Source organism: Magallana gigas, chromosome 6 (genome assembly GCF_963853765.1).
Source record: "Magallana gigas chromosome 6, xbMagGiga1.1, whole genome shotgun sequence".
NCBI lineage: Eukaryota > Metazoa > Mollusca > Bivalvia > Ostreida > Ostreidae > Magallana > Magallana gigas.
The window spans coordinates 28561375-28580156 of record NC_088858.1 but is presented as its reverse complement, the minus strand read 5'-3'; the positions used below and the strand labels follow the sequence as shown (position 1 = coordinate 28580156).

Here is an 18782-nt window from a genome sequence, read left to right as displayed (position 1 = left end):
CCCCCCCCCCCCCAGGGGCCACAATGGGGGGGTTCAAATTTTTACATGGGAATATATAGAGTAAATCTTTAAAAATCTTCTTCTCAGAAACCATTTTGCCAGGAAACCTGAAGCATGTGTGGAAGCATCCTCAGCTAGTGTAGATTCATAGTTGTGAAAATCATGACCCCTGGGGGTAGGGTGGGGCCACAATTGGCGGGGGGGGGTGTCAATTTTTTACATGGGAATATATAGAGTAAATCTTTAAAAATCTTCTTCTCAGAAACCATTTTGCCAGGAAACCTGAAGCGTGTGTGGAAGCATCCTCAGCTAGTGTAGATTCATAGTTGTGAAAATCATGACCCCTGGGGGTAGGGTGGGGCCACAATTGGCGGGGGGGGGGGGGTGTCAAATTTTTACATGGGAATATATAGAGTAAATTTTTTTAAATCTTTCTCAAAAACTGGAACTTGTTTAAACCATGATCCCTAGAAGTTGGGTGGGGCAATTTGGGGGGGGGGGTGAATTTTTACATCATCCTGTTAGAAAAGGCACTTGATTATAGATATAAGAATATCTAAAGATTATAAACATAAGAATATCCAAGGGGAAAATGGATTTATTTATATACAGGATCTACATGTATTATACTACATTTTCTAGATATTTTTTATTATGAATCCATTAAGTTGATTTTATCATGCCTCTAGTTGCTCAGGTGAGCTATGTGGCCCATGGGCCTATTGTCTTATTAGTACTGGTATGTTAATGTTGACAGATCTCTCAGACTTATAATATTTTCAATAAGATTTACTACTGTCAGCTAAATATTGAGCCACCACAAATTCTAATGATTCCACAGTGTCAGCCAAAATTGACTCCTCTTGGTTTTTTTTATCAGCTTCGGAAAATGTTGCGCCATCTCCTGGGAAGCCTGAGGGGATTTGATGTAAACATTCTCCAGACAAACTACAGTGATCTCCTGCCTCAGGACCAATATCTGCTGTCACTGCTCTACAGTTACGGAACCCAGGTATAACTAACAACCACATCCTCATGATGACAAGTATCCCATCATTCATAACTTTTGCTATATTCATTGATTCCTAATAACTACTGTAATATTCATTGATTCCTAATAACTACTACTATGTTCATTGATTCCTAATACCAACTGCTATATGTATTGATTCCTAATAACTACTGCTATATTCATTGATTCCTTATAACTACTGCTATATGTATTGATTCCTAATAACTACTGCTATATTCATTGATTCCTTATAACTACTGCTATATTCATTGATTCTTAATAACACTGCTAATAACTACTGCTATATTCATTGATTCCTTATAACCACTGCTATATTTATTGATTCCTAATACCTACTGTTATATTCATTGATTTCTTATAACTACAGTAACTGCTATATTCATTAATTCTTAATAACACTGCTAATAACTACTGCTAAATTCATTGATTCCTAAAACCTACTGCTATATTCATTGATTCCTAATACCTACTGCTATATTCATTGATTCCTAATACCTACTGTGGTAGAATTAGGTATATGGCATTCCTACTAGCTCCGGCAGTAGGTTAATCCTTTAGCTCGATCGGTAGAGTGCTGGACTGGCGTGCCAGAGGACCCGGGTTCAAACCCCAGCAGAGGCAATAAATGTCTCTGTTACAAAATGGTGCCCACGTTGGGACCTGGGTATTCTCTGGCGGGTGAGAGAGATTGTTTCCAGAACTTTGCCCCACAGGCATTGGCACTCCAGGACGCCTATTTCCTTGGAGGGGGACAATGTGGTAGAATTAGGTATATGGCATTCCTACTAGCTCTGGCTAGTGGGTTAACCCTTTAGCTCGATCGGTAGAGTGCAATAGTGGCGTGCCAGAGGACCCGGGTTCAAACCCCAGCAGAGGCAATAAGTGTCTCTGTTACACTACTACTATATTCATTGATTCCTAATACCTACTGCTATATTCATTGATTACTTATGACTACTGCTATATTCATTGATTACTTATGACTACTGCTATATTCATTGATTCCTAATAACTACTGCTATATTCATGGATTACTTATGACTACTGCTATATTCATTGATTCCTTATAACTACTGCTATATTCATAGATTCCTAATAACTACTACTATATTCATCGATTCTTTATAACTACTGTGCTATATTCAGCGATTCCTAATATTGTGCTGCTTAATGCACAATTAACATTTGACTATGTATACTTTTTTGAAATATATTTTTCAGGTGACTTCAATGTATGAAGAATATAGATTTGGAAGAGTTTTGACACTTCTTCAGAAATTTCTCAGTGATCTTTCCAAGGTCTATATTACTATATCAAAAGACAGGTAAGATTACGCTTCCTCCCCTATACAGAGGATCGTGTTGTTTTGAACTTCTTGGTGAGGAGGATAAGACAAAAGAAATTTAACTTTTATGAAGTATGAAGCACAAAGTGTGTGTATTTATATTATTCCATTTTAGTTCACCTGAGCTAAAAGCTCAAGTGAGCTTTTCGGATTACATTTTGTCCGTCGTCCGTCTCTCTGTCTGTCCATTCATCTGTAAACTTTTTACATTTTGCTTCTTCTCTAAAACCACTCGTCCAATTTTAATCAAATTTGACACAAAGCATCCTTATGGGAAGGAAATATAAATTGCAGAAATAAAAGGCCAGTTTGCATTCAAAGTAGAGAAAACCTCGAAACTGTAAAAAAAGGGGGGTGCATTTTGAAAAATCTTCTTCTCAAGAACTGTTAAGTCAAATTCAACGTGATTTAGCAAAATTCATCCTTATGGACAGGAAAATATAAATTGCAAAAATTTAGGGCTAATTTTGTTCCAAATTTGAGTTCTTACAAAAAAATAACCAGATGCTGTCATTAGACAGTAATACCCGCACCATGTGTTTGCCCCTAAATAACACTGTTTTATACCAGTTTAATTAAAAATGAAGGCTACATGCAAACTCCGGTAATACATTTAAAAATTATAATTTTCATAACTGAAGGATGAGATCCCTGCCCATATGATAATACACATCGTGACATGAGCAGCACTTTATGTGCAATTTGGGGTAGAACTGTTTGCAGTGAATTTTCAGTTAATCAATAATCTTAACATTTTATGTCATAGGAAGTATAATGGTCTATATAATTATTACAAACAAAATTAAAAATTAAATTATGCCCCCTTCCCGTGGCGGTTGCCGGTTTTAGATTTGCTTCTGTGTGCCTACATGAACATCATCGTGTGCACAGATTTAGAGAAGGGGTGGGAGTGAGGGGTCCAGACCCCCCCTCCCCATGAAAATTCGTAAATTACCAAAAATACACCTTGGACCCCAATGCTCTTACAGACATGTAAACGCTCTAACCCATTGCGCTTCAATGTTAGGTAACATTATTTGGGGGGTAAATATTTAATCAATAGTCAACATACTTTATTGTTTATCTCAATAGGAAGTATACATGTACATCACAATATGCAGGTGTCCTGCACCACCTTAAAGCTGTTATTTACCTAATAAAATAGTGCAAGTGGATTTGAAGAATAGGTCATAAAAATACATGCATGTTACAAATGACTGATCTTTGTCTGAAGTTACGTACACAACACAGGTTTGCATGTCTCATTAGCGGGTACTAGTTTTACCCAGCTCTTCGATTAGATGGGTTCACGTGTATACATACATGGGTGTTGCTAAAACGCGGAACGGAAAACGGAACGGAAGGAAAACGGAAAATCTTATCTAATGTTATTTACCTCATAGATTTGTAAAGTATGCTAAAACGATATACTTTATGTACCTTTTTAATTTTTTTTGAAAGATTAGCAATATTAGATTATTTATTCAAGAATATTTATTTCCTCAAAATTAACAGTACATGCATTGACCACTATATTCTGTCCCAAAATATCCTCGATTCACTTTTTGCTGTATATTTATATATACCTCAGGGTTCAAGCGATTCTCTTTTAGAAGCATTAAACATTCTCATTATTCTTTCTTTAAAACGTCCTCTCTAGCTTATCAGCTGGTATATATACACGGCTAAAAATAAAAAAGTCTACAGGGTTTTGCATTTTAACAGACCCGGATGATGGTGTTGAAAAATTGTGCAAGGTCTTCTGAGTGACTTCCAAATGGAGAAAAGATGTCAACATTTTCCATTATAAATCGTCCAAATGTGCTGCATGAATATTTTGGGATTGACAGACTATAGTCCCAATATATAATCGGAAAATCAAACCAGGCAACGTCTAGAGCTCTCTATTCGGATCATATGTATATAGCTGCTGGAATAAACAACTGCATGCTTTGTAATGCAAACGTAAACAAAATTGCATTGCTAAAAATACTAGTTTCACAAATTACTAGTTTCACAAATTACCGGGTATTTTAATGTTTACTGTATTTTAATTTTTTAATGTCGTCAGTCCTACAGTTTTTTTCTTCCATCTCAATGATACTGTATCGTCTGTATGATAAAAGATCGTCTAGAACACCGAAAATTCAATTTTGATGTAAGTATATACATGTACATCATATTTGAAAATAATATAAAAATACTCAAAACACGCATAAAACGCTTTCACTAACTGCGTACGTTACGCTAATATGCCAGCAATACCATATAAGAGAAATAAGTAAAAAGTTATAGCTAATTTGCTCGTTTAATCATGTTAATGTTTCACAATTCGTATACATTTGATTTTTCCGTTTCGTACTCAACTAAAGCCGAATGAATACAATGCTATAATTGATAGACATTCATATGAATATTAATAAGATAGCAACATGTTGATAATCATTCATTAGATATAAATAAAAGATACAAAGTAAATCGTTTCTGGCCAGTCTATACCCTTTTTAAGGGATAAACGTGATGATATTTTCCATTCCGTTCCGTTTTCCGTTCCGCGTTTTAGCAACACCCATACATACATGTCTGTGTTTTCCGTATGCAGAAAAGGATTACGGTAGTTAAGATCAGCTAAAGGAATTCATTATTGTGTTTTAATTGGATTATCATTATGATGTTGACCAATTTAGGTAAGCATAATACATGTAGTAGCAGTAGCACAATATAATAAGATGCCAGCATGGGATTCCTGCCAGCATACATACACATGTATATAAGTTCTACTTTCACTTTCTAAATGTAATCTCCCTTTGACAGCATACTGTATCATCATCTTTTAATATTTGAATAAGCTTATCATCGTTACCTATCCTATCGCATTTGTAAAGTTTCTGTCATTTTAGTTGCAAAAGTTATTTTTTTCATTTGTCAGACTGCATGCACTGTTGAGTTGACCCCATATTGACCCTGTATAAACAATTTCTTATTAAATTTGTGTATTTCATATGTAAGTAAGTGTAGACACTTATATTTTTTATATGAGTAATAATAGGAAGGAAGGAGTATTTCTTTCTTAATGTATTATAATGCATCAAATACAATGTAGGTCATGACCTTATGGGACTGTTCTGACCCCACGAAACAGGAAAATACAAAATATCTTCTAAAGTCATTATGATGCATCAACTGGTGTAAAGTACATTAATGACCCCCAGGTGTTGTCTTTAACCCCCCCCCCCCCCACCTTTATGAAATAGGAAATGATATGATACACTGTATATTTTGTTAACTTCTGAGATCTGAGATCCTCATCCCTAAACCGTTTAATTTATTTTTGCTCTTTGTGTCATTGCGCGTAAAATTGTATTGTAAGATTATGCCCCCTTGGAGACACCCTGACATTTTAGAACTAGAAATAATAATGTATTTTATTTTATTCATATGTTATACAGTAGTGTTTGATCCATGTGGGTAATTCCTAGCCTAATGATGTCACTGCTTTGTTTAGGAGACTTTACAATTGCCCCAAATAGGTGAATACACATGGCAGTGATGCATATAACATTTTGTTTATAAATCTTAAAAATTGAATTAAGCAATTTCCAAAATGTTAATGTGAATCACGAGAGAAAAAGCAATCAAGAAATGATTTAAAATTTGCTACTGTACACATGTAAGAATGTATTAAGAAGACTGAATCTTTATAAGCAGGTTAGATTGGGGGGGGGGGATGAATGTGGAGTATAAACATTTATAATTTGAATCATTTATTGTTATTAATTAATTTTAACTTGTCAATGAATACTACTTATTGATCCCAAGGTAGAAATATGACCTCTGATCGTATCTCAATAGATCATTTGTCAATTATGCAAGGTGTAATGTAATTTTTTTTAAGAATAACATTTTTTACCAGTTTATAAAAGTTTTTAGACACCCAAATTATATTTTGATTTTAATAGATTATTCGACAAGGAAGGAGGGGGGGGGGGGGGGGGGGGGAGAGAGAGAACAGTTTATATTTGAGTTTGTTTGGGAGTGGGGGTTCCAAGGCATATATTTGACAATTTTTTAATGTAATTTAAGATAAGACTAAGCCATACTACAGTCATGAACATGAAAAGTATAGAACAAAACACAAACTAATACATGTACATGTATATATACATAGGAAGTATTACAAAACAGATGATTGATCTATATCTGGGTTCTTAAATTGAATCATATATCATGTACATATTATATTATTGTTTCTTTGTTCAAGGCATTTAAGATGGTATGTAGGTCATGATCCCAAGTGCTCTTCCTGAAATTATCAAATATCATAAAAACCATTGAGATCCCCACCTTAATCCAAAGATATTATTCCTCCTTAGGTCATGCAGGCGCATCAGATCATTATGGCATGTAAGTCATGACCCTAAGGGGTCATCCTGACCCCCTTAGAATCAGAAATTGTCAATTATCTTTAAATTATTGATGTTTGATGATCCTATCTCTATTTAATCTTTATTAATTATTAAGTCTCCTGAATGAAGTTTGGAGACTTATTGTTTTTGTACGGTTCTTAATACATGTATATATTCTTCATCTTCTTTTTCTTCTTTCCCGCTCTGAACTTGTTTCTCAGAGATGGCTGAACATAATTGTACAAAACTCTAGGATATGATAGGCCTGCAAATCTAGTTGTGCACCCTGGTTTGATTTTTCTCATTTTGGGTTAGACAACCACTTTTCGGGGGAGGGGGGGGGGGGAGGGGGGTGTCAAAAGGGTGTGGGGTCTAACATTGAACCTTGTAGAAAGAATCATAGACTCTATTGTAAATGGTAACTTGAAAACGGACAAAGATAATAATATAGGGTTTTCATAATCATATATTGGCTGTTACTGGCAATATATAGGGTTTATTAGATCTGACCCCTGGGGTCATCCCCACCCCCCAGGAATTTGAAATTACCATATATCTCAGAAACTGTTATAATCATGACCCCTAAACCATATATATTCATGTTTCTGATGTCAAGGGGCATCAAATGTTATGTAGGTCATGGGCCCTGTGGGTGGTCCTGACGCCCTCAAACAGCAAGTCCCTTAATATCTTCAAAACAGTTGAGATCCCCACCCTTAAACCATATATATTCTTGTACCTTGTGTCAAGGGGCATCAAACGGTATGTAGGTCATGGGCCCCGGGGGTTGTCATGACCCCCCTTGAACAGGAAGTGCACGAATATCTCGAAAACGGTTGAGATCCCCACCCCTTAACCATATATATTCTTGATCCTTAAAGGGCATCAAAAGGTATGTACCGGTAGGTAATGGGCCTCAGGGTTAAATTTAATTTTTCAAAACCGTAATGCACATCTATGGAACAGTTCCTTTCATATCCCAAGATATGATGTGTCTATCCATTAAATCATAAAAGGAGTTCTAGGATCTATGTTTTTTTTTAAGTGATAAACGTCAATTTTCTGCTACATTTTGACTCCCTGGATGAAATTTAAATTTTGAAAACCTTACTGCACATCTATAGAACAGTCCCTATCATATCCCAAGATATGATTGTCTATCCATTAAATCATAAGAGGAGCTCTTGGATCAATGTTTGATTTTTTAGTGATAAACGTCAATTTTCTGCTACTATTTGACTCCCAGGATGAAATTTAAATTTTTAAAACCTTATTGCACATCTTTAGGACAGCCCCAATTATATCCCAAGAGATGATGTAGCTACTCCAAAAGTTGCAAGAGGAGTTCTGGGAACCATATATTTTTGCCAAAAAACGTCATTTTTTGTTGCCCACTGATCCCTTTAATTAAAAAAAAAATTCTGGAACCTGATCATGCCTCAATATGACACCCCCAATCATATTCTAGAAGATCATTTGGCTACTGCTTAAAAAAAATGACGTTTTTTAAACCAGTTTTTTTGTAAAAAAACGTCATTTTTTAGCCATTAAATGACCCCCAGGACAAAATTGAAAATTCCGAAACCTTATTGCGCATCTATAGGATACCCTAAAACATATTCCAAAAAATGATTTGTCTACTTTTGAAAATGTAGGAGGAGTTCGAGGAAGAAGGTTTTTTGTGAAAAAACGTCATTTTTTACCAATTATTTGACCCCCAGGACTAACAGAGAATTTTTGAAACTTTTTTACAAAACAACATGATACCCCAAATCAAACTCCAAGAGTTCAGTTTGCTGGTTTATAAGATGTAAGAGCAGTTTGAGAAAGTAAAACGTGACAGACGGACGGACGGACGGACGGACGGACGGAACAGGGTAACAACAATATACCCGAACTTTCTTTAGAAAGTGCGGGTATAATAAAGGAAAGGAATCAGTGTACCGGTACATAACTTCAGGTTTGGTATTCCATATTTTGAAAATGAGGTTCTTTGTTTAAAGCAGCCATGTTGGTCGTATGGTAAATAGGTCGGTCTGACAAAGATGAATGTTCAACAGTTCGCGTGTGAAGCAATTCTTTGAAACATGCAAGATAAATTGGTGCCGAATTTTTACGTGTCAAATCAAACACAGACTTCAGTAAATCAGACAGTTAACTGTTTACTTAGCGCAAAATAAGCAAAACCTGATGCATTGACAACGTACTAAAATACAATTCATTCAATCTGTAGTTCAGTTTGATCTTTGCAATGTGTTTTGTTGAGATGCTTAGCATTTTCTCGAGTCTATTTAGTTTAAACAGAGTTTAATATTGCTGACAAAAATGTGTAGGTATATATATGATTCATTTTGAAAAATAAATTGTGCTCTTTATTTGTTTTAGTGCATGTTTCTTATGTTTAATTGTTTACAGTATTTTCTCGAGTTTATTCAGTTTAAACAGAGTTTAATATCGCTGACAGAAATATATAGGTATATGTATATCATTGTGAAAAAAAATTTGTGCTCTTTATTTGTTTTAGTGCATGTTTCTTCTGTTCAATTGTTTACTAACCATATATGAGTGTCAAGCTTCGAATTATAAGCAAGATACAGAGCTTTGCTCACAATTCTATGTTTGTACACAGATCTGAGGCCATTCTTTTTTTTTTTTTTACATTTTAAATGCTGAAGAGAACATATTAATTGAAAAAATCATACCATATGAAAAAATCTTCAGTTGAATGTAATAAACTTATATTATGTGAGCAAAAAATGACTCAAACCAAGCATAATTGTGAGTTCTGTATCTTGCTTATAATTCTATGATTGACACTGAAATTTTGGTTGATCACTAGAAATATCTCGCTAAACATTGAATACTCAAGTACAAAAAATTAAGAAGGATGATATGCTGTAACTGCTTTCTGGGGCCCCCTCCTTATATGATGAATTATCATAGCCATCAATTTTGATAGTTTTTCAGACAGGAGTACAGTAATGTAAATAAAAACGACCCTGTTAAAACAGTTTCCATAGTTCTGACACATTTCTGTTATGGGGATAAAGGCATTATCGCTATTCCTAAGAAATATTACAGTGGAAAGTCATCCTGGTTTGTAGCCATTTGTTGTTTTTGAATAAAGATGAAAATAATGGGTGGGCCTTAGAGTAAAATAGAGTGATATGCCTGTCAATACATTGATTATAAAAGCTTTTTAACATATCATGTGACAACATTTTTCATTTGAGTGTATTCATCGATCAAGTGTCAGAGTAAGGTTATAAAATGTCACACAAGTTCATGCCAGGTAAACAGCAGTCATTTATAATGAGGAAGACTAATTAAAATTTTTGAACATTTTTAATTTGAGGAATTGAGCGCATTGAGGTACAATTTTCCTCTTTCACATATAGAAATTTTTTTAATAAAATACAATAACTATTATAATATATTTAAAAAAAAATAGAATAACAAGTAAGTAGCTGAGGAAGAAAATGTACCTATATGCTCTCATATATCGCCTTATAAAGTGGGGGAAGGGGGGGGGGGGGGGGCAGAACGAAAATAAAAGAAATGGATGTTAACAGATGCTACCAAAAGTTTAGTTTTATATCTTGCATAGGATCTTCATATTTTCGGTAAAAACGGTATTCCATAAAGGTACAATGTCAAACATTAAGTGTATGCAAAAATAAGTGTAAAATACGGATACTATACAGCATTTATATTTTGTTATTATATGGAGGGGCCATATGGCACAATATCCTTTGAACACCCATATAAAGTCATTGTTGCTCAGGTGAGCGATGTGGCCCAATGGGCTTCTTGTTTAATGTTTTATTCATGTATGTATGGAATTGATTATGGAATGTAACACAAAATACCATAATATAATATGAGAATAAATCATCATTTTAATGACAATATTTTAGATTTCAAGGGTCTGTAAAGATTTGTGTAGACTTCATTCTGTATTGCAGATTGTACTGTGACAGTGTCCAGAGCCCCGGACACCGATCCTCTCTGTTTGTCCTCTATCACACTCTGGAAGTCCTGACTAAGTCCATCGCCCCCATACTACCATCCCTGGCTGAGGAAGTCTACAAGTTTCACCCACAGAAAAGTGAATTGTTTGGGACTCAAATTTCATCAAATTTCAATCTAAAATACTAGTATTCCTTTGTTTGATTTGAGTATGCATTAAGCTTTCCTATTCCAGAGACTTCACCATTGTTTCACACCCTCTGGTACCATCTAAATCCTAATTGGAATAACCCAGACATCGAAAAGCTGATGTCTACAGCTTTCACCATAAGGGACAAAATGAATGAAGTACTAGTATCTGAACCAATGGGAAATTATGATGCTATTGTAATTGCCAAATCTCAACTTTATTCAGAACTAAAGGTACATGTTTTTGTGTTAAAGATGATCAAATCTTAATACTGGTAGCATTTTTAATTAAACAACAAGAGGCCTATGGGCCACATCGCTCTCCTAAGCAACAATAGGCATGATAAAATTAGCTTAATGGAGTCATAGTACAAAATATCTGGACAATGTGTTATAATACATGTAGATCCTATTCGAAAATTCTTATGTTTATAATCAAGCCCCTTTTCTAACAGGATTTTATAGTTATATCACATGTTGAGCATTGCAGTTCTCAAAAAGATCCTAAACAATTGTTTATATACGGGATAATAACCTACATCAAACTCTGAACCTTTTGTGAGGCCCAAAAATTGTCCAGAGGCCAAAGTCTAAACAATTTTAAAGAATCAGCAACATGTAAGAAGTCTTGCATATAAGTAAAACCATATACAGTGGGTTCCACTTGATCTGATAGTGGTTAATCGAATAATTCAATTAATCTGATATAATATCAAAACACCGAACCATTTCTTATATATCCCTTTATATTTTGTCCTGATAATCATAAAAAATGTCATTTTCGGTTAATCTGATAGGATTGTGACCGTGTGAAAATGATTTCCCACCCTTTTACTCCTGTATATTCCTTTGTTTAATTGGTTGACACCCCTCTTGTGTACATGGTAACTCTTTACAGGGCATTAGTTACACTTCAAAGCACACGGGTGGCTCCCTTTGTCGTAAGATGAAAGGTACCGACATCGATAGTTGTTCTGGATGACCGCACACAGGACTGACCTTACCTGTGTACACATTTTATTGTTTGTTTATTTACCAATTGCATGTCTTAATTTCATGCTGGGCTTGCACCATTAAAGGGGCATGGTCACGATTTTCGTCAAATTCTATTTTTCTATTTTTATTATTTACAATGCTTTAGATATGCATTTCTAGTGATCAAAAAAAATTGGAGAGTCAGTCTTTAAGTTTTAAGCACGATACAGAGCTCACAAATCTGTGACGTGTAAACAAGGCTCGTGCCCTGTTTTTGTTTACATAAGTTTAATTTATCAATTTAAAACCTTTCTCGAGCTGATTTTTCTATCTTCTTATTCATTTTAAGCATAGATAAACAGTTCCTAACGTTTAACACATTCATTTTTGGTTTAAATTTGAAATTTTTACTTCAACATTCAAAATGTAAACAAAAGCTTGTTTACATGTCAAAGAATTGTAATCTCTGTAACTCACTTATAACTCAACAAATGACACTCAAATTTTGTTTGCCTATTAAGAATGCCTCACTGAAGCATAGTAATTATTCAAATTGGAAAAATAATTTTTGACCAAAATCGTGACCATGCCCCTTTAAGAATTATTTAAACATGTAATTTCTGAATCAATAGTGACTGGCTTTGAAACATGTGACATCGAGGAAATTCTGATTACTTTCAATTTTACATCGGGGTAGAAAACTTTATAAATAAAATTCAATAAATTGACTATCAGATTAAGCAGAACCCTTTGTATAATAACATTACAGTTTTTGTGATTACCGGTAATTTGTACAACTGGATCTCCAGTGTGGCCCCAGCCTACTCCTCCAGATTTTGATTTTAACAAATTTGAATATACTTTATCTGAAGTTGCTTTCACTAAAGTTACAGCTTTTCCAGGCAAATGGTTTTTTAGAAAATGATTTTATTAATAAGATCTTTCTTTATATATTCCTATGTAAAAATTTGTCCCACCCCCTTTGTGACCTTCACCTAGTACGACTCCCAGGGATTATGATTTGAACAAACTTAAATCTTCACTACCTGACTAATCTTCACTACCTGACTATGCTTTTACACAAGTTTCAACTTTCCTGGCTGATTGGTTTTTGAGAAAAATATTTTTTAGGACTTTTCTCTATAAATTATATTCCTATGCTAAAATTCAACCCCCCTATTGTGGCCCCACCCTACCCCAGGGGTCATAATTTTTTTAACTTTGAATCTTCACTACATGAGGATGCTTCCACACAAGTTTCAGCTTTCCTAGCTGATTGGTTTCTGAGAAGATTTCACCTCACAATTTTGAATCTACATTACCCGAGGATGCTTTTACATAAGTTACAGCTTTTCTAGTCAAATGGTTCTTGAGATTTTTTAAAGATTTACTCTATATATCCCTAGGGAAAAATTCGACACCCCCCCCCCCCATTGTGGCCCCACCCTAGCCGGGGAGTCATGATTTTCACAACTTTGAATCTACACTACATGCTTCCACACAAGATTCAGCTTTCCTGGCCTATTGGTTCTTCAGAGGATTTTAAACAATTTACTCTATATATTTATTCCTATGAAAAATTCGACCCACAGATTGTGGCTCCACCCTACTGTGGGTCATAATTTTCACAACTTTGAATCTCCACTACCTGAGGATGCTTCCACATAAATTTCAGCTGTCTTAATTATCTACCCTTGTAAAAGGGTGTGATCCCTAATTTTCACAACTTTGAATCCCCTTTGCCTAAGGATGCTTTGTGCAAAGTTTAGTCAAAATTGGCCCAGTGGTTCTGGAGCAGATGTTCAAAATGTGAAAAGTTTACAGATGGACAGACAGACGGATGGCAGACAAAATGTGATCAGAAGAGCTCACTTGAGCTTTCAGCTCAGGTGAGCTAATAAAATGCTTTCTTTGGTGATTCATTCGGGATATGAAGGTGGCGATATTACAGAAAAAATACATAATTGCATTAGCAGGTTATTTATTTTTTTACAATGATCGCTACTTTGAATTCATAACTTCAAGAAAGCATTTCATTGTTTATATTTACATCTTTTTTTAACTAATTAATAAATTGTTCGTAGAAAGTAAGTAAAATTCACTAAATTACTTTAAATGTACATAAGAACGTTAGCTAAAAGAAACAGCCAAATCATCTCCTATGAGACCTTGAGTCTGACATCATCATGATTTTTCTTAGGTCGCTGTAGGTTACAACTAATTGATAAACAGGGCGTGTTGATTTCAGTCTGACTGTTTCTTTAGAGCTATGAATTGACTATAAGTTTCCATAAGAAGTAAAGGGAATCGTACTTGGTAGATGTAAATATCTAAGTTTGAAATACATGTAGTATAGTGAAATTTGACAATATCATTTCATTGCTGAAATTTATTTGATGTAAAAGCACCTGTCTTATGAGAAACAATTGTGAATTGAAAATTATATATATATATATATATATATATATATATATATATATATATATATATATATATATATATATATATATATCAGGCTTGGGGTAATGCTAAATGTAATGGTAATGCATTGCAATGCATTACATGTTTTCAAAGTAATGCTAGTAATGTGTAATGCCACAAATTTAGCATTACAAGTAATGCTAATGTAATTCATTACTTTCCAAAATTTAGTGTAATGCTGGCATTACATGGCATTACTTTGCATTACTATGCTTATTTATACATGTTCACTTTAAAAAATGTGATTAATAAATAAATAGCTAAAATTGAATTTGATTAACTTTATTATAAAGAAGAAAGAAAGAATTCTTGAAATAAAAATTTTTTAGTTGTATTAAAAAAGATATATAAAATTTCATTTTTAAATTATTCATATTACTAGATATAACAACACAGTTTCATAACATTTTTATGAGTGTTGTTTTTAAGAGTTTTAAATCATTTAAACAATTTACTCTAATTAGTTAGCACTTCAATAAAGATGTGTCAACAACACACTATGCCCCCAGGATAACATAAGTATCAAAACAAAACACCCTAACCCCCTTCCCTATGCCATGTCCCAATAGAATAGGGGACATACATGCACCTTTAAGGGCAAAATGAATGCACTGTCCATCCATGATGAAAATCAAAATCACTTTTAATATCATAACCCATTTAAAAATAATCTCTCTCTCTCTCTCTCTCTCTCTCTCTCTCTCTCTCTCTCTCTCTCTCTCTCTCTCTGTTGTACATGTATATTAAGTACATTAGTTTGGACTGAAAGAAAATACAAGATTCATGTATATTTTCTATTGTTTCACTTAAGATATCCTAGGTTAAAGATTTCAAACAATCTTTCAGTCTCAGCTTCCACTGCACCTGTAGAACGTTTATTTAGTATAGCTGGGAAGATTTTCAAACTAATAGGATGCAGTTAAAAGATGAAACCTTCGAAACTTTGATCATAAAGTGCAACAGTAATCTTTTGTCCTAAAGTGTCCTCAGCATAAAGAAATCCGATTAAAAAATATTAAGAAATATAACTGGGAAAAACCCTCTGTCTCTAAATTAATACAAAATTATAAAGATTTGTGTTATCTGGGGAAATACATGTATCTCTATTTAGCTTTTTAATAACCGCAACACTATTTCATAAATAGTTTTCTATTATGCACGAATTCTGTGTCTCTATATCTATCATATCTGACATTGTATCATGCCAAATGTCTATAAATATCTTTTTACTTAATATGTAATATGTTGTTCATAATGCCACAAGATTATTATATATTGAGCAAAAAAAGAATGACTCTTGTATATAAAGTCATTGAATTTGAACCTGATACTGAACATGAACCTGTAGATATGTTAAAGAGTGTTTTATATTTGAAACATTAGCAAAAACTCTTTATTAGCTTTACTTTTTTAAAGCAAAGTAATGGTAATGGTAATGCATTACTTTACTCATGTAATGGTAATGTAATGCATTACTTTAAGAAAATCAAGTAATGGTAATGGTAATTTAATGCCTAAATTCATGAAGTAATGGTAATGTAATGCATTACTTTACAATGTAATTTGCCCCAAGCCTGATATATATATATATATATATATATAAATTCAAATTTTTTATCACATTGTAAAATATTCATTTTCATTTGATAAATCATCTTTTTAAAGATTATTTCATATAAAGCATAATCATGAATCATTGCTAATTTTAGAAACTACAGGATGCTGAGACTAGCATGGACTCCCCTCTGTGTGAAATACTGCAGACAGCATCAACCACACTGAAATCTTCCCAGTCAGGGGAAGTCACTGCTGATGATAAGGACATTGTAATACATGGTTCACACGCAGACACTCAAACTGAATTTACAGTGATACTGACAAAGGCTGGGGGCTCTAAATGCGATCGCTGTCGAAGAAATACAGCCCAGAGCAATGAATTGTGCCAACGATGTTATGATGTACTTTTAAGAAATAGTCAATTAAGTCCATAGTGTAATAGGATAATATAAAAACTATACCGTATTAATAAAAACTATTTTTCATTAACAATAAAGGTCTAAACAGTTGTTTTTTGGTTGCAGACCACTACCTGTTGTTCACTTTCAAATGGCTAGCTGCTGTTGTTTAGTAAATAATGCACATACAGTTGAACTTCAATATCTCAAACACTGATATCTCGAATACAATGGATATGTCAAAGTGATTTGTAGGTCCCAACCCCTTATTTTTTAAGTATTTTACCCTCCATATCTAGAGTACACTAATATCTCGAAGTTTTTAAACAGTCCCATCTAGTTGGAGATAGCGAAGTTTGACTGTATTTTGTGCAGTGAACCTGTTCAGGTATTTTTGTGGCCTGCTCAGTGCTCTGTCATCCCTTTTCTGAAAAACTGCAGTTCTGTAGCTTAATTATTCTAACTTCTTGAAAACAGGACCGCCCTCCACTCCTTTGAAAATCCAGCCACAAAACAGTGAAATCCTCTTGGACCCCCCCCCCCCCTTAAAAAAATCATTCCTTAGGCTAACTCCCAGGTGAAATTTTCTGGAATAGTGCCTGTAAATAGCATGTGTTGGCAAATCTGATTAAACACGTCATATCCTTTGCCGGTGCCGATAACCCATTATCGAATTTCTTTCCGTGTAACATGCATGTTTTTGGAATCCATCATCGCTCCGCAGAACACGCTTTTCAATATGTTAAAGCCATTTGCTGCGGAGATCTCTCAAAGGCTACAGCTATACAGGCAGCAGAAACGGCTCTAGACGCAAAAATGATTAGTAAAACTATCCAGATTAATGATGAATTCATTGATAAACAGGAAAAACTAATGGAAGAAATTGTGAAGTCTTTTGTAAGATCGTCAGTACGCGAAGGCCGGCGCCACCACGGAGATCCGAGTCTGTTCCTAGGAATCTACAGGCAGCCTCACAGCGTCATATTTCAGACATGTTGAGTTCGATTCGGAAATCCGACAAAAGAGCCGATAAGCAGTCGTCTACTATGCAAGACCACTCTCGGTCTCCCCGTAAATATGTGCGGACCAACAGGCGCAAAAATGCGGGCAACAAAAACACCGATGTCTCCTCTCTCGGAGAAAAACCGCTGGGTACGGACTATGATAGTGGTTAGTGCGCGCTCTTATACACTGAAGTCTGATGATCGACCCGGACATGATTTTAAGGACTGCGTATTGTAGACTGTATATTGTTAAACATACTTCAATCTGTACTGTTTTTTCATCTAGAACGATAGCTTATTTAATACATGTAAAATTTTTAAATGGATAAGTTTGAAATTTTAACAGTTAATCCCCAAAGCCTGAACTCGGACGAAAAAAGAACTAAATTATATGCATGGTTACATGATATTCAAACAGATATAATTTTTGTGCAAGAAACCCACTTTATAGAAAAAGATGTATTAAAATATGATGCTAGATGGTTAGGAAAATCGTATTGTCTTCCCACAAATGTTTATTTAAAAATAAAATTTGGTGTTATGAATAAAATAGTCATAACACCAAATTTTATTTTTAAATGAACATTTGTGGGAAGACAGTATCATTGTTTTAGCGATTCAGTAGAGGTGTATCAATTCTTTTTAAAAAAGAACTAGATGTAGAATTAATAGAAAGACATGGGTCTGTAGATGGTAGACGACTATTTTTGAAAGTAAATATAAACGGCATTGAATTAACTCTTGTAAATGTATATGCACCAAACTCTGCTAAATATAGAAATGATTTTTTTATTAAGTTAAACAGTTTTTTACATAAAAGATGCGTAGTTGATCTTGATAATATAATAATGTGTGGTGATTTTAACTGTAAAACTAATAATCCATAAGATCAAAGTTCAAATAAGCTGTATGATATTTGGCATACAGAATATCCCGATTTGGATGGTTATACTTGTTGTAACGCAGATAATGTTCCTAGTAGCAGAATTGACTATACATTTGTGAGCAGAAATTTTATTTATGATTTTGAAAAAATTACATTACGGAAAATTCCCGGAACAATTAATGGGAAAAGAATGTCTGATCATAGACTTCTGAAAACCTCTTTTAAAACAAATATTAACAAAAGGGGAAACGGTTATTTGAAGCTTAACAATTCATACTTATCTGACGAAAATTATCAAAAAGGTATTCAAACTTTGATTAACGAAATAAAAAATGAAGAAAACACTAATCCAATGGTAAAGTGGGAATCTTTCAAAGCAAGAGCTCGTGAATTTTCTATTAACTTTGCAAAAAACTCAAAAGAAAGTATTAAACAAAGAATATTATCATTGGAAAAAGAAATAGACGACATTGAAAAATTAGAATTTCAGCATATTGATATGACTAAAATACGCAATCTTGAGGCTGAATTGGATAAA

The 18782-nt window shown here is 34.0% G+C and overlaps 1 protein-coding gene across 2 annotated transcripts in view; it reads left to right on the top strand.

The window, feature by feature from the left end:
- Window positions 1-16836, top strand: part of LOC105333355 (isoleucine--tRNA ligase, mitochondrial) — a 28384-nt gene extending 11548 nt beyond the window's left edge. Inside the window, exons 18-22 of one of the 2 annotated variants that reach the window (XM_034470243.2) lie at window positions 881-1012; window positions 2255-2358; window positions 10751-10893; window positions 10990-11177; window positions 16109-16836. In XM_034470243.2, the coding sequence (XP_034326134.2) occupies window positions 881-1012; window positions 2255-2358; window positions 10751-10893; window positions 10990-11177; window positions 16109-16390 (849 nt within the window). In that variant the 3' untranslated portion in view covers window positions 16391-16836. The remainder of the gene's footprint in view (window positions 1-880; window positions 1013-2254; window positions 2359-10750; window positions 10894-10989; window positions 11178-16108) is intronic. The other variant, XM_034470244.2, reaches the window with a different exon arrangement.
- The last annotated feature ends 1946 nt before the right edge of the window (window positions 16837-18782 follow it).